At 44.9% G+C, this 17,269-nt stretch overlaps 1 protein-coding gene across 1 annotated transcript in view; it reads right to left on the reverse strand.

The window, feature by feature from the left end:
* Nucleotides 1-3,918: 3,918 nt before the first annotated feature.
* PAH (phenylalanine hydroxylase) overlaps nt 3,919-17,269 on the reverse strand; it is a 72,131-nt gene continuing 58,780 nt past the window's right edge. The window contains exons 7-13 of the mRNA XM_060025487.1: nt 16,500-16,635; nt 15,373-15,442; nt 11,537-11,593; nt 9,096-9,191; nt 8,434-8,567; nt 6,907-7,022; nt 3,919-4,842 (exon numbers count right to left, since the gene is read on the reverse strand). Coding sequence (XP_059881470.1) covers nt 4,799-4,842; nt 6,907-7,022; nt 8,434-8,567; nt 9,096-9,191; nt 11,537-11,593; nt 15,373-15,442; nt 16,500-16,635 — 653 coding nt within the window. The 3' untranslated portion in view covers nt 3,919-4,798. The remainder of the gene's footprint in view (nt 4,843-6,906; nt 7,023-8,433; nt 8,568-9,095; nt 9,192-11,536; nt 11,594-15,372; nt 15,443-16,499; nt 16,636-17,269) is intronic.

A 17,269-nucleotide genomic window follows, 5' to 3' on the forward strand; every position in this document is an offset into this window, starting at 1 on the left:
ATAGTTCCGCAAAAATCATCTATTTCTTTTTTTTAAAACATCTTTACTGGAGTATAATTGCTTTACAATGGTGTGTTCGTTTCTGCTGGAAATTTGATTTTTTGTTAGGCCAAAGAAACAGAGCTCATTGGGCTCCACAGCTTTAGGGCTGGCGGCGTGAGGAGTATTTGGACACTGGAGGAGATTGAAAGCCTTCCTAGGCCAACAGTTACCCTTTGCAAGTAATGCTGTTGTCCCAGGCTGATTCTCTACTTCTGGGTGGTGCCAATGGCTGGAGGCTCTCTAAGAAACAAATTTAAAACATGTTCTCCTTCAAATATGTTCTCTGTGCCTTCGTTGGCAGAGACCTTAACTCAGCCCCAACTCATCTCTTATAAAATCTCTTAGAGGTCAAAGGAATGTGTGTGTGTGTGTGTGTGTGTGTGTGTGTGTGTGTGTGTGTGTGTGATAGGATGAGTGACTTTTCAAAGAAACCCAAGGGCTGCAATTTTGAAAACACAGACATAAGGGAGAAACTCAAAAACACAAAGGAATATACATTCCTGATCACTTCTTTCGAAGTCCAAACTCCACTCTCCCCTGCCAACTCACAAGGAATAGTGGAAATCAGCCTTTTGCCAGCACTCTCTCCATTTGAAATGTCATTGCAGAAAAGGACAGGATGCAGCTGACATTTCTTTGAGAACCTTTAGGAATAAAGAGGCCTCAGAGAAGACTAAGTGTATTTCTTCTTTAATAGATATTCCTTAATTTGCTTCTGGGAAGAATAAACCATAGACATCCAAAGTATGCACTAATTTTAATAACCTCCATGAAAGAGACGGATCCACTTACTCTCATTGGGCATCACCCACCTCCTAAGAATGATCTGAGGAAAAATACAGACTGCAGTTCAAGCGAATCACCATTCACCTTTCATCCATTTCGACAAACCTGAAAATGAGCGGGTATTATGCTTCCTGCAGTATCATCTCCTTCTTCTGGAAGACTTAAGTCCATCTCTCAGAGAAGCACATCTTCTTGTCTCTTTATTTTTCATAAATGTTCTGTTATTTAGAGATTGTTGTCATAAAAGAAACAATGTGCAAGAAATATACAAAACAAATATTGTTAAAGAGTACCCTGAACAATTATGAATAATGTTATAGAGGAGAGTTGTATATACCCTGGAGGGCTAGAATCCATCTTCTCCGCAATTGCTTATCACTCTGAGCTTATTCTTTAAAGCAGCGGTCCCCAAACTTTTTGGCACCGGGACCGGCTTCGTGGAAGACAATTTTTCCACGGATGAGGGCGGGGAGCGGGGTGGGGAGGGAGGAGGGTTCAGGCGGTAATGCAAGTGATGGAGAGCGATGCGGGGGCGGCAGATGAAGCTTCGTTCGCTCGCCTGCCACTCACCTCCTGCTGTGCGGCCCAGTTCCTAACAACAGGCGGAGTATCGGTCCTCGGCCGGGGTTGGGGACCCCTGCTTTAAAGGAATTGTGCTTACTACAGGTGAGAAGGTAAATTGTGCCTTGAAGCTAGCGAAGTTGCAAGATTACAAATGAGGAGAAAATTCAAGGCACAGAAACTACTAGGTTCATTTATAGCATGTATCAAGCCTGCTACTGTTTATGGTTTTTGAAACTGAACGGGAAAGCTATTAAAAAGCAGTGACTGTGTGTGGAGGTGCAGACTCCGTTGAGAAGAGAAAGGTTTGATCACATTTCTTTCTTTATCTTTTGAAAAGTTCATTTTTTACTAAGCTTTCTTCTTTTGTCTCCTCTGTGCTTTTTTTGCAATTATTAGGCAAGTCGCTCATTGCTTTCTGACCATTTCAGCCCCATTGTGGATAACTAAGAAGTTTCACTGATGCAGTTTTGTCCCCTTTATTAATTGACATTTATTAAGCACTACCATATGTCAGTTGTTGAAGCAGTATAAATACAAACTATCTAGCCATAACCTAGCCTATACAAGGGATAATATCTTTCTTTAAAAAAAAATCATAGCTTAGACTAAGATGCAAAACTTTCAATAGCTTTTGAAAGGGAAAATTGCAAGTTTAGTTGTTTCTCAATTTTTTCTTGCAAAATAGTTTATTTGTGAGAGACAATCCTCACTACACTCCCTGTGATTCAACTCAGAAAATTTTTTAAAAGATTTTGAGCACCTACCATGTGCTACATGCTGAGGCTTTCAGAGGTGAAGAAGATAATCAACACTGTTGTATTTATGAAGCTGATACTTTAGTGGTAGATTCTTTGAAGCACAACTAAATGATATAACTTAGAAATCTAGAATTAAAATCTAGTTTCCTCCTTTCAAAAACTCATTGAACACTAATGCTACACAGTTTTAATATTCTTCCATATATTTCTTTTGTTTGGACACACCAAGATTAGCTGTCAGTAAAACATTAATATTGTTTCTTTTAAAACTGCTCGCTTATTATATATTAAATAGACAGTAATACTAACACATGTAAATATATTGAATTCCATTGCTATAGCTTTTATATCCAGATAAAAAGTACTGAGTAACACATGAAAATTTCAGAGACTATGTCTTCCATTCAGTGTGTAATTTCTTCCTGCCAAAATTACAACCTAAACCTAAGCTTTGACTTAGAACACACTAAATTATCTTCAGTAGGACTAAAAATCACTATAAAATAAAATTTCCAGTCTAAAATACTATACAATATTTCAGTTCCAGAGTCAAGAAATTTTCTAATTTGCATTTAATGTAAAGAAACATTTATCAAAATAGTCCCTTTGCAGAGTATTTGGGCACTAAAGGAACACTAGAGAAAAAGCCCGCTTCCACTTCTAGAATCAGTGCTTGTCAATGGGTTCTTCAAAGGCATGAGGAAATACATACAGACAAGAAAATCCCAGCTTCAAAGCAATGAAACCTCAGACACATTCAGACCAAATTGCTCTTTCCACCCTGCTGGCATACATAGGCAGGTATTATTACACCCTATTAATACATTAGGGACAGTTGTTTAAAGACACATGTTAGCATGTGAAATGTATTTCAAGGCTGGAAGGGATCTTGAGTCATCCAGTTTAACGCCTCATTGTTAGAGTTAAACTGAGGTCCAAAGAGGGGAAGTGACTAATGCAAGGTGACCTAATTGGCAAGTGGCAGAACTGACCACCAGAAGTCAGGTTTTCTCAAACTTGATGTACCCAGTAGATTTGACTGAGCATAAAAGAATCGCTTGGGGTACTTAAAAACACAGGTCTCTGTGTCCCATCCCCAGATATTCTATTTGGGTAAGCTGGGACGGCACCTAGGATTTACTGTTGATGATGATACAACTGGTCTGAGAATCACACTTGAAGAAGTACTACAAAAATCCTTTAACAATTTCCAAAATAATACGGTAGAGTGGTGTGAAAATTTAAAGCAAAGCTTTTAAGCCATTGTTACTCTCCCCACTGTTTCTCATATTCGTGTGTTCGTGTAAAATGCACAACCAATGAAAGTAAACATCTGTTGACCTGACTTGGATTATCACAATGAGCCCCTGCGATGGGTTGGAAATCTGGGAATCTGATCATTCTTTCAGCACAAGTTTATCCAGATAATATATTTCTAAGGGCAGTGAGAGGACTATTTCATTCCAAGAAATATTTGAAACTACAAAATTGTGTAACCCTTAAAGTTTTTTTAAACATAATTAAAATTCTCACATCTGTTGAAGATTTGATGTTTAATGATGCATTCCTCTATTCATTCAATGAATATTTACTGAATATCTACCAGCCAGGCTTTTAATTAACATCTATCGCATCTTAAGGGTCTTCAAAATGTCTCCAAAAGCAGACTTGACAATCAACTGGAGAACGACACTGCACGTTGCAGGAGTTAGATGGGGAGTTCTACTCTCCACGGCAGCATTGATGATTACAATAAAGCATACAGAAATATTTTGATTTTACACTTTGAACTTTAATATTTATAACTATTTTAATAGGCTCCTGAATTAAAGAAAATCTCCACAGGCAAAATAACAAAGCAGTAATTAGAATCATAGTTCCCTGAAATAGAAAATGACCTTTACAACAGGAATAAAGACACAAACATAGAGAATGGACTTGAGGATATGGGGAAGGGGAAGGGGAAGCTGGGACGAAGTGAGAGAGTGGCATGGACACATATACACTACCAAATGTAAAATAGAGAGCTAGTGGGAAGCAGCCGCATAGCACAGGGAGATCAGCTCGGTGCTTTGTGACCACCTAGAGGGGTGGGATAGGGAGGGTGGGAGGGAGGCACCAGAGGGAGGGGATATGGGGATATAAGTATACGTATAGCTGATTCACTTTGTTATACAGCAGCAACTAGCACAACATTGTAAAGCAATTATACTCCAATAAAGGTGTTAATTCAATTCTGACAGACTTGTGTTTCACAACGAGTGATATATACTCCTTTAGGAATTCTCTAGAGCAAATAACAAAAGTATTTAGGAAGGTTGAATGAAGCAGGTCCTGAATTTTCATTAACTCTGATGAAATGTGACAGGTTATTGATTTTTAACTCAACTGAGAGTATGGGATTATCATCTCGAAATCAAAGATGACCCCAAAAGATCTACCATTATGCTTTGGGGTATGTATTAACATGCTGTCATTTCAGATTATTTTGATTTATTTGTTGACCCTCCATCTTGTTCTAGAAAGGATTCAAGGCTGTTATCTTGAATTAAGGTTTACTTTTCAGACTTTTTCAGATGAAATGAAAGAAGTAGTTGGATTTCCATCAACAGATTCTCAAGTTGACAGATCAGGTTCAGTGCATGGCTTCACTTTAATTTCTGGAGGGCACTGCAAAGGATTCCAACTTCACCTACAAAGAAAAACAAAGGAGCCACTCATACCATGAACAAACACCCTTCAAGTGTCCACAGTGTGTAAAACGCTAGGGGATCAGTGGGGTGTGTGGCTATACTAGGTAACACCGCAACCTTCAAGGAGCTGGCGTCCTAGGATTTGGGCTGTTACAGGCGATTCCAAGTTGTAGGAGGCACTAAAGCTATTAATGTAATTAGTTTCCCTTTTCCATAGGCTGTTTCTCAGGGAAGGAGTTACTCGTTTTCTCCCCAGGAAATCACTAGCTGTTCTGTTTCTCTTTTACATGACCAACCACAGATGCTTGCAAGGAGCTAAGCCACAGAACCCAAGCCACACAAACCCGCTGTGTCGGAATCACCTGCGGTCTTATTACAAATACAAACTCCTGAGTCATATCACGCATTCAGTGAATTTAGTCTGGGGATATGACTCAGGACTATTAATTTCTAACTAGCTCTCCAAATGATTTCTAGCTCTCCAAGTGATTCTAAGGGACACGAGGTTTGAGAAGGCATGGTCCAAGCAGGTAAGTCAGCCTAGATTGCCAGACCACTGGACTAAGGAGGGTACGATGGAGTTGCTTCCATTCATGACACGTTCTCACATGCCAAGGGGCCACAGGGACATAGACTCTTCACAGAAGTGGAAGGGGCCTTGGAGACAAAACAGCTTCCCTCCTTCCTAGATCCTGAGGAAAGTGCAGAGCGGTGATGGGGCCTTATATTAGGTCACGTAGCTCTAAGGACCCTTCAGTTCCTAAATTTGTTGTTCTGTGATTTTAAAAATTTCCTTATAAACAATAGTCTATGGAGTTATTTTTGCTTCCTCGGGGGAAATGAGAGAGAGAGAGAAAACAGCTACGGCCTGACCCTTCTATCTCACACCCCAGCCTCCAGAGCCCTTGGCTGGCCTCTTTGGTGAGCAGATCTGTTCCAGCCGAGTGTCCAAACGGTGTCTATGGGGGAGAATCAGCCTTGGGCTTTTTCAAGATGGCTGATTGCAGGGGCCATACCTAAGGAGGAATGACTATAATGGGCTAGCTCTACGTCTTAGAAGTGGCCTCAGGCAACATAAGAGGGGTATGAGAGGGATACTTCAAGCCCACCTGCCCTTTTGGCCTTCGTTAGCATTGTTTGAGATAGAAACCTCCACTTGGCCTAGAGCTCCTCCCTTTAGGCTTGATCCTTTGGTGGTTTTAGCCATTTATTCAATAGCTCTTGAGTACCTAATATGATTTTTAGGAATAGGGCTAACTGCTAGGGGTTTGACAGCAAACCTGACACAGTTCTCTGCTCAGGTCTAGTTGGGGAGACAAGTAAACAATTACCAAATTATAAAAAAAATATAATGATAAATGCTCTGAGAGAGGGATCTGTGGGAATGCCAAGATGTAGGAGGGACACCCAAACCAGTCTTTTATCAGAAGAGATATCTATGAACGATTAAAAGATGAACTGGGGTTGGGACCGCTAAATGAGAGTGGTAGGGAGACTATTTTAAACAAGAACTGTATGGGCGAAGGCCAGGGCCCAGGGGAAAGCATGGTGGGTGTTGCTGGAGGGGAGTCTGAAGGCTAGAAAAAAATCGGGCAATGAACAAATAACACTGTGATTTTTTTAAGAGCAACTATGATAACATCCTCATTATCCAGGAAGAATAAAAGTCAATAGATGAGCTACTCTATGGTTGATAAAGTAGATAGAACCTATTCCTTAGGGGTTGGTATTCCAGGCAGAGCAAGATCCAGTGGACACTTAGAGAGAAAGGGGTAAAGATACAAAGGAGAAAGAAGGACGTGGCAGCGACAAGCCAGAGTGGAAAAGTGGTGTGATGGTAGGAGGTGGGGTGGAATCTAGGAAGGTCAAAGGAGAAAGGACACGCAAGGCAATGCTGGCCTTTTTGCCAAGTTTTTCTCTTGCAGTAAATCAGTGGCTTCCCTGGAGATGCTTTTCTTCTTAATTAAAGATTTAATACATCTCTTATCGTTCCTATGGTGAAGGTAAGAAGACACAATCCTCTAGTTATGGGAGAATGGCCTCAAAGGGTGTAAATTACTTACTATTGATGGAGTCAGCCAAAATCGTAAGTTGCTGGGTATTGTCCAAGACCTCAATCCTCTGGGCGTATGGGTCATAACGAACTGAGAAGGGCCGTGGGATTATAGCAGCAAAGTTCCTGAAACCAAACCCATAGATCTAAGTGAAGGGTACCATCTGGGGAAAAATAATTTTAAAAGGTTTTTCCATTGCATTTCACTTGGCTCTTGGTAGCACTGAAACCTCACTAGAACAGGGGCTTTAGAACCAGGCTGAGAAGTGAAATGGAACTTTAGTGAGGTCCTCTTGGGAAGCCAGCGCATTTGTGGGCTAGCATTTTGCCTTTGCTCACCTAAGCCCAGTGCGTTGAAAGCTGACATGCCCAGCTTCACAGGATCCCAGAGGCCTATACGACTCACACTTATTACCCATCACTGATAAGGTATAAAACAAGTGGTAAAAAATGGCATCATGGTTGCCCTGTGCTGGTAGACCCTCTGCCTGGCCTGCCTCCTGCTGGGAGCAGAGTGGCTCAAGCAGGTTGATGGCAGGGCCATCATCGCGGAGGCCTGAGAGTCTTAGAGTCCTGGTACCACTCCATCAGCCTCTTGCTGAGCTGGCTCTGAGACTGGCACATTCGCTAATTCCTTACTGAGGGCCTACTATGTGTCAGGCGCTGTGCTAGGGTCAGGGAAACAGCAGGAAACAGAAAGGACCAAAATCCCTACCCTCGTGGACCTTAAATCATACAAGAGTTTAGACATTAATAAGTGCTAAGGAGGGGGCTTCCCAGGTGGCGCAGTGGTTGAGAGTCCGCCTGCCGATGCAGGGGACACAGGTTCGTGCCCCAGTCCAGGAAGATCCCACATGCCGCGGAGCGGCTGCGCCCGTGAGCCATGGCCGCTGAGCCTGCGTGTCCGGAACCTGTGCTCCGCAACGGGAGAGGCCACAGCGGTGAGAGGCCCGCGTACCGCCAAAAAAAAAAAAAAAAAAAAAAAAAAAAAAGTGCTAAGGAGAAAAATAAATCACAGAAGGGGATAAGGAGTGCTGGCGGGAAAGGGCTGGTCGTGACTGTAAATAAGCTGGTTAGAGAAAGACACACAGAGAAGGTTAAATGCCGGTGAAGATTGGAAGGAGGGGAGGGGGCGAGTTATGCAAGTATCTAGGAGAATGAAGCAACAGGGACTTCCCCAGGTTAGAAGCCTTCTAGCGCTGCTCGGTGTGGGTACCTCTGTGGCCTCCCTGTACATAGGAGAGTTCAGGTGTGGACTGGGGGTCGGCAATGAGCAAGGATCGGCTGGCAGGCTTGTCTGCAGGGCTCGGCACAGTTCAGCCAATAGGCTATGAAATAGGGTCCCGTGAAGGAAAGAGCTTCTCTCAACAGAGAGTGGAAAGACACAAAGGTGGGGAGGCTGGGGGATAACGTGGTCTGATGCATACCCTTGCTGTAGTCATTGGAGTCCACTCTCCAAGCCACCCACAGATCAGGGGCAACAGGACAAATCAGGAGGGTCCCAAGAGCCGTTGACCCACCTTGGTCGTCACCTCACCTCACTTTCTCCTTGGCATCATTAAAGCTCTCAGCCACGTAATACAGGGGCTGGAACTCTGTGATTGTGTACTGCTGGAGAGCGGTCTTCTCCAGTTCCAGAGGAAGGAGCTTCGGCTTGCCTGACAAGCAATACTGCAGGTCCCAGATGGAAAGTTCTCATGGTTAAATCAGGGCTGGTGGTCCCTGCCGCATCCCAGAGGCCATTGGTGCACCCCCTCCCATCTCATCCTGATTCCTTCCACACCCCAGCCCACATGCAGTCAACTGAATTATTAGGCATATACTAGATAACCTTTATAGCTCATCTAAAGCCAGCAGTCAAGATAGAAAGGAGTATTTTACCCCAACCATTTTCAAGTAAGGTGATCAATAGACAACGTGGGGGCCAACCACATTTTCCGGCATGTGTTTGCATATATCCCAATGTACAGGTCAACCTTGGGCTCAGGAGGCCCCTCTGCACTGGAGACCTGTGTACTACCTCTAACACCCACAGTCGTGACCAAATCATAGCCGCTAAGAGATCAATCACTTGAGGAGAAGCCCCCAGGTTGAATTTCAAAGTGAATACAAATGGGTTTCAACAGCGCAAAGAGAAAAAGGGTGGTCTGCTGCACCCACCACTTTCAGATCCATCCTTGGTTTCTGTTAGGGTCATACCTGTAATTCACCAAAGGACGACAGGAGCCCAGCACCATATGCCTTTATGGAGTCTCCTTCCTTGCAGAGCCCAAACTCCACAGTAAACCAGTAAATCTGAAATGGAACGTCAAGTTGAGAGCATACCTCGAGGAAGGGAAAGGCAGCAGATGACCCAGGGCCAAGGACAGGACTGCCCAGGTGGGAGTTTGCGCAGGTCTGTTCTCTGAATCAGCATGACCTGGGCTCATGGTTTTGTGTCTGTCCTATGTCTTACCCTATCCAGTCACCTGTTGAATCAAGAGTTGGCTGAATGCAAGATGGGATGGGATGCAGTGGAGGAGTACTGAGGAAGCCCCCAGAAGATACTCCCAGCAAGCAACTCTCTCTGTGACAGGAACTCCTCCGCCCCTTTTGCCTTCTCCATGGCATCAACTAGAGTGAGATGCTCCCCTAAGTTGGTTGGAGTTACCAGACAATCCCGTCAGGCTCCACGGGGGAGGTAGGGGATTGGGTCGTGATAGAATCAGTGAGGGGGCATCTTATCAACTGTGCGGCTGAACCACACTGACTCCATTCTGTCAGCCCCATCTAAGCCTGCGGTCCTAACCCCTCCCCTTTCTGCAACACTGAGCTTTAGCCTATTCACAAGGAATGCACCAGACAAGTTCTCATCTACTTTTACCCTTGCCTGATATAAAAACTTCACCTGATATGAAAAATTTTGCTGATGCAGACGGTTAATGGCTCACAAGGAATAATGGTCATGAGACCTCCTGAGGGGGTGAAGAAACCCTGGCTCCTGACGGAGCGGACATGCTTCTCCCTTAGTAGTCAGATTCTATCTTTAGTTTTGGTCCCTTTAAATCCCCCTGTACCCTTCTCGTGGCACAGAGTGAGGCTGCAAATGCCTTTGGGCTGTTGTCCTCCTGGCCCTGCCTGTGTGTAAGTTACCCACAATAAACTTCATCATTGCATTTTATGGAGTTTCCTCCTTCCTTTTTTGGCCTCAAAGTTCTTTCTCAGTTCGGACGTTATTATTTAATATCCCCACCATCCAACAATCTGTGTTAAAACCCTGTCAGTCACTGCACTTATCCTCCCCAAAAACCAAATCCTTTTCTTTCAATAGCTCCCAGTGCAACGTGCCCTAGATAAATGGCCTGGGCAATAAGGTCCTGGAAGTCTGCCATCACCCTACTGAATAGGGCCAAGAGAAAGCCAAGGCCCAGTTAGTGCTAGAGATTGTCACAGTCTTGGAGAATTAGCTGTGGGTTTCTAGTTAAGTCCGTTGATTGCACTAGAGAATGCTAAACCTGTGAAGGCTGTCAGAACTTAGTCTGACCTCCGCACATACAGATGAGAAGTCTTTAGCCCAGAGAGGTCAAGCTACATGCATACAGTGGCACAGCATCTCAAGGGCAGAGCAAGGAGCCCAAGACTGTTTCCAGCTCAGTATATCAATAATAAGATTTTTTTTTTGAGAAGCTATGTTGGTAATGAGTACTTTTATCATTGTTACAGCAAGTAACATGATGCTCTGCATTTGAGTTTCTTTTTTTCTTACAAGTGAGAGATTCTATCAAGCTCTGCAGTTTTCTTTGAAAGTTGCTTTTTGTATCACTACAGCATCTGGCATTTAAAAACTCACATTCACACAAGTTTAACTCTTCAGACCCTCAAGATGATCATGATATACTTTTGAGATGGGCAGAATATAAACGATTGTGTCTATTTTTAGAGATGAGGAAGCAAAAGCCACTTGCCCAGGGTCTCAGAGCAGCTGGTCAGTGAGAAAGGATCAGAGTTTTGGGCCTTCTGATAAACTGAATTCGTAAACTTCTAAACTGATACATCTTCATGATATATTTGCATTCATCTGCGGTCCCTAATTCCATTATAAAGTTTTATTTCTCATCTTCCCAGTGGAGCACATCATAAGAAATGTGGCTTAGAGGCTGGGGAGGGATGCCCGCAAGTTGGAAAGGGGTCTGTAGGAAGGAAAGGCCTGCTGTGCAGAGTCACTGCCTCCATGGCTTCAGTGGATGAGCCGTCAGATCCACTGGGGAAGGAAGTGTTCAGTTAGAAGGGGAAAGCCCACCCCCTTTTCTACCTGGTGTCTGAGAAAGGAAAGATCTTAACGCTGGCTCCAGTGTAAAGGCAGAGAGTAAATATTCCCTCTTCAAAGCTGTGAATCCAGCTTCCCACCCACTTAAGGGGGTTCTCAAGGACTATCATTATAGCCTGTTGGTGTTTTCAAGACACTGTTTAAAATTAAATGTCTGCATACAGTTGATTTCACAATCGAACCATTAAGAAGTCAAAATGTGAAATGTCACTCGTGCAAACGTAACCCAGGGCATTCTGATTTTTTTCCGCAAATGACCTGGCTTTCAGGGAAGGAGCAAAGCTTCAAAGACCTGGGGCTCTGACACCATCCACCAGGAAGAGAGAGAACTTACTGTTGCGAGTTTCTCAATGTACTCGTCGGGGGCACCCAGAGAGGCGAGGCCGATTTCCTGTAATTGTGGAGAAACAAAGTCACTGGCATGGCTGGGGTCTGCCTATCTTCAACCTCTACCCTCGGGTCCGACCTCGTACTTGACCACAGGAAAGGGATGGGTGGCTAGATGCCTTCAGAAGGGCCCAGATAGACTCTCATTGTTCTGTCAAATCTTCCTTGACCACATTTCATAAAATCACAGATCTCTAGAATGGGGGAAGCCTTTATCCATCACTTGGCCCTTTGTATTCACCTTGCAAAAGAGAAAACAGAGGCACAGAGAAGGGAGACGACCTGCTCAAGGTCAGGCGATAGGTGGCATCTGAAGTTTCATGTCCTGATTATTCTTCCATAGTTCAAGCGGAACATTCCTGGAGCACTAGATGAGACTTAATCATGTACCCTGAAGACACCACAGGAGACTTGCAGAGAAGTGCTTGACATCTGTCCAGGTATATACATAGCTGGAGAGTCTGAGATGTCATGGACCACCTCTCATCACAGCTCCAAATCCAGGATCCCCTAGTGGTCTCTGTCTCTTTCACAGCATTTGCTCCGGCCTACCTTGTATCAGGCATACTGTATATATACAAATATATATGTTTCTTTCCTACTATATGCATTTATTCATTCCAAAAATATTTATCAAATGCCTCCTATGTGGCAGGCAGTGTACCAAACGGTAAAGATCCTTGACCTTGTAAATAGTGTCTAAGTGGATAGCGAAAGACAGAAATAATAAGCATATACATAGGTATGTTACAAGGTGGTAAGTTCTTTGGAAAGAAGAAACAAAAGGAGGAAGGGACAAGGGGGGACCCGGAGTACCAGGAAAGCGGGGGTGGGGTGGGGAGGCTGGGATTTTAAATAAGCTTCCAGGGTAAGCATCATTGGGAAGGCGATACCTGAGCAAAGACTTGATGGAAGAGAGGTTGTTGGCATTGCTGATATTTGAGGGAAGAGAATTGTGCAGGCCAAGTGTACAGCCCGTGGAAAAGCTCGTGAAGGAGGCGCGATGTCGGTTGGTTCAAACAATGGGGAAGGACCACTGTGGCTAGAGCAGAGTAAGGGGTAGGGGTGGCAGGTGACAGCAAAGAGGGATCTGCAGCTCAATCGTGTAGGAATTCCTTGGCCGTTTTAGGGCTTAGGATTCTCCTCTCTACAACATGGGGAGCCAAGGCAGGGTTTTGAACAGAAGGGTGGCAAGATCTGATTTGTGCCGTCAAAGTTTCACTCTGACTGCTGTGTGAGAGTTGACTGTAGGGGGTCAAGTGTAGAGGCATAAAGACCAGTTAGGAGGCTACTGCAGTCACCAGCATGAGAAGCGATAGGGCTGAGATGAAATTGGTAGCAGTGGACGTGATGAGCAATGGTCAGATTCTACATATTTTGGAGGTCAAACACAGAATTTTATGCAAGATTGATTGTGGGGTATGTCCAAGAGGAGTCAATAATGCTTTAGGTTTGAGCGACTGGAAGGATGGAGTTGCCATGAACTAATACAGGAAGAGCTGTGGGTGGAGAAGGTTTGAGTGGTAAGATCAGGAATTGCATTTTGGACAGGATGAATAGAGATGTCCATCGGACATCCAAGCAGAGATATTGAGTAGATGGCTGGATGTGTAAGTCTCAGTTTGGGGACTGAAGTCTGGGCTAGATATATAAATGTGTTCATCATCAGAGTGGAGATGGTACTTAAAGCCATGAGATTGGATGGTACTTAAAGCAGACAGAGAGAAGGACCAAGGACCGGGCCCCCTTGGATGCAAGAGGGTACGTGGTCTTCATCTCTGTATCCCTCCCTGGTCAAGCCCATTACATGCAAAGAAAATGCTGTCTGATTTAGAGTGAATCAAATTCAGACACTGACTTAGCCTGGCTCCATTCTCCTGCCCCTTCCCCATCTGTGTTCCATCCACCCAGCTCAGACATGCCACGGTCCTGAATCGAACAGAAGTCATAGACAAATGCAAGGTTGAGAGAGTGCCCTGTTCTCATAGTCACCATTCTTCGTGAGCCCAGATCTTGTCTAATACAAGGGGCCCAAAGTGCTTCATCCCCACTCCATCCTGCACTCCAGTGTCCTGCTTTTAGATCAAAAAGGAATATGCTCAGGGAACTCAAAAGGACTCCCTGCCTTGGAACAGTCCAGGTCAAAGTTGGAACCGTGAACACTGACGACCCAGTAGCTTCTGTCTGCTGACTCAGGTAATTGTCCTGTCATCTGTGGGGAGTCCCCAAAATGGAACCGGCTTGGGGAGAATGGCCACTTGGCCTCTGATTGGGCAGAATAACCTCTGGTGATGAGAATTAAAAGTTCCTATTCCCCGAGGAAAAAACTGATCTTCCTTTGGCCATGTTAACAAATCCTGGTTTGAAAGCTATCCCAAGCAATCAATGACATCTTAGCAGCAGGAACCGCACTTCTGAAAGTCAGCTGGTCGGCGAATAGCCTCAGTCCCGTGGTGACGCTTCCATGGTTAAAGTTCACCTAATTTCTAAACACTCCCACTTCTAAAAGTCCAACGATCTCTGAACTTCACAATCTCCCCAAACCCACATAAAAGCAATCATTGTCTTTGTTTCCAGAGGCTGTGTCTAACAAGCGCAGTTTTCCCTTGGTTAGCAAGCAGTTAATTCTGCTGTTCGTTAGTTTGTTTCAGCTACTCAGTGGCAGCCTCTTCATTCAAGAGTGCAAATAGGGCTTCCCTGGTGGCGCAGTGGTTGATAGTCCGCCTGCCGATGCAGGGGACACGGGTTCTTGCCCCGGTCTGGGAGAATCCCACATGCCGCGGAGCGGCTGCGCCCATGAGCCATGGCCGCTGAGTGTGCGCGTCCGGAGCCTGTGCTCCGCAACAGGAGAGGCCACAGCAGTGAGAGGCCCGTTTACCGCAAAAAAAAAAAAAAAAAAAAAAAAAAAAAAAAGAGTGCAAATAGTTCTTTCTTTCTGCTGAGGGGAAATGCTTGTGAAATTCACACACACGTGGCCCAGCCCTTGCTCATGGGTCCTTCCATTTGATCCTTATTCTTCCTTGTGAGGAAGAAAACTGTCAGGGAGGGCTTTTACTGGTCCACGTCTCTGTGACCCAGGCACAGGGTGGGCTGGCAACGTGCCCCCCAGCAGCACCGTTCAACTCTCCCGTGATCGCAGTTACCCAGCCATGGTTTGGGGCCGCCTCTCGGTGCCAGGAGAGACTTACTAGGATCCTTTCACTCATCCAAAACGCACTTTCGAGCCTACTCACCACTGCGCTAGATGAATCAAAGCCTAGCCTGCTGCTTTGATGATGGAGACGAGGCCACTGGCTCTTTATTTTTTGTCAGCTATGAGTCAGGCTACTGGCATTGGATTCTTGTCAAATGCCATCTTACTTAATGAAAGCATATACAAAACTGACTGCCTGACAGGGTAGAAAGTGGCAAAGGCCCTAAAGAGGACGGGAAAAAAATGCCCGGAGAACTTGGAAGATGGTAAGGTTACTTCTGCATAGGGATCAGGGAGGTTGTCACGGATGAAAAGGCTCTTAAACTACACCTGGTAGGACAAGTGAGATTAGCTAAGTTAATAACACACAATTCAGAGGATGACCGAGTCGCCAATTCCATGCTGTGGTCCCTGGGATTGGCAATTGGCCAGCTCCATGGGACCACATACCCATCTGTGATGGGATCACAGAACTGTACTTGGTTTCTACCCTTGCAGAGGACATGAAGGCCCCTGCATGGATTCAATTTATCTTGAGCAGTCCAGGTCTCACCCCTGTGAGTAGAAGGCTAGAGAGATCAGTTCCTCACCTGCGAAAACTGGGCAAAGCTGCGATCTGAAAACAAGGGTACATGTCCCAACAGCTCATGGCAGATGTCACTGAAAAACAGAAAGCACAGAGCTTGGAGGGGAGGAGGATTATAAGCCATAACAGACTCAGTCTTTCTATGTGAGGAATGGGTGGAAGAAAGGAAGCAACTCATTCAGTCTTACAAACTCATTCCTAAGAATAAGTGGTGTGTAAAGCTTGCTATCAGTTGAGACAAGTTATAAGAGAAAAGGGAGAAGGGGAAAGAAAAGTAAGGGACAGGGCAGGGCACGGCAGCCAGGGGGTCTTCAGTGTACGCCCAGTGGGATGCAGAACAAAAGAGGCAATATTCCTGTGAGCATCCTCCCATACGCCTGCGCGAGCTGTGGACAAACACTTCCCATCCCAAGTCTTCTCGTCGGTATTGACATCCCTGGGCAGATACAATATGCTCAGTTAGTTATTCCTCATGGGAACTAAATAATAATAGTAATAAAAATAATAGAGTCCTCTCTTATTCTGGAGAGGGCAGCCGTTGGTCAGAGAAGAAAACTTAACATTTATTTAACACTTTCGGCACCAGGTTTATTAGGAACAGGTCTTTTCTGGTTTATAGTAACGAACTTTGCAGGCTGGGAAAGATCATTTGGGGCATCCTGCTGACTTTTCATATCAATTGCTTAACTTCTATTTGACTAAGAAGATGGCTCAAAGCATGGTGGCCAGTCATTCACTACCTCCAGCCAAGACACAATCTAGGCAAAGAGAGACTAGAATCATCTAGGTGTGATTCAGGAATGAGGAGGTGTTGAGACAGCCTGGCCGTCACTTGTTCCTGTTCCCCTTGGGCACTCCACAGCTCTGACTTCTACCGTGTCTTTGGAATTTGAATGTGAGCTCTCATTCTCTCATTCGGAGGAGATCTGAACCTTTGAGTCACAAGATACCTAAATCTCCAATCAGTACAATCTATTCGGACAGAGAAAATCCCCAGAAGAGATGAGTTTCCCTTGTCGTACTGTCGTCATCCAGGCAACTGGTCCCATGGACTAGCCCACAGTGTACCTGGAGCGGGGAGAGATGGCACTCACTGTGGCTGGCCACCGATAGCAGAAGGACGATACTCACGGTTCAGGCGTATACATGGGCTTGGACCCATGTCTGATGTACTGAGTGCAGTGGAAGACTCGAAAGGCCAGGCCACCCAAGAAATCCCGAGAGGAAAGCAGGCCAGCCACAGGTCGGAGGCGGAAGCCAGTACAAGCTGGGAAGCAAAGGAGAAAGAAAACTGAAAGCCCATCACAGGGACCCAAAAGGGCCTGAAGACCTTTAGGGAGGGAACCAGTACACTCAACCGTCCAGGAGCATGGGTGTCGATGCCAAGCAGACTTGGCTTCAAATCTATGCCCCAGTACTTTCTAGCCGGGTGATTTGAGTCAAGGAGTTTCACTTCTCTGAGCCTCAGTTTTCTCATCTGCAAAATGGGGGTAGATACTTCTTAGGGTTAGTCTGAGAATCAGAAGAGCTAATAAATATAAAATACTTAGAGCCTAGCACATTGGAAACATCCAATAAATTTAGCTTTCATTATTGTTTGTTAGGGTGGAATGCTTATTCCCTACTTCTCATGTTTCCGGAGTGGGGAATTCCCACTCTACTTCCCAAGACGGAAGAATATGAAAGGAACACTTCTAGCTTTTCTATATGTGCTTCACACAGGACACCCCATGAGGAACAGTGACTTCTCTGATTGAAGGATTTGAGAGGAGGAAATGAATATTCTCAATGTAACCCTCTCTGCCCTTTCTCTCTTCACGATCCACACAGGAGCTCATTCTGGTCTGCTCTTGGCCAGGCAATGGACTACACACTGCACCAATGAATTGGCGAGTAAGTTT

This window comes from Delphinus delphis, chromosome 11 (assembly GCF_949987515.2).
Source record: "Delphinus delphis chromosome 11, mDelDel1.2, whole genome shotgun sequence".
NCBI lineage: Eukaryota > Metazoa > Chordata > Mammalia > Artiodactyla > Delphinidae > Delphinus > Delphinus delphis.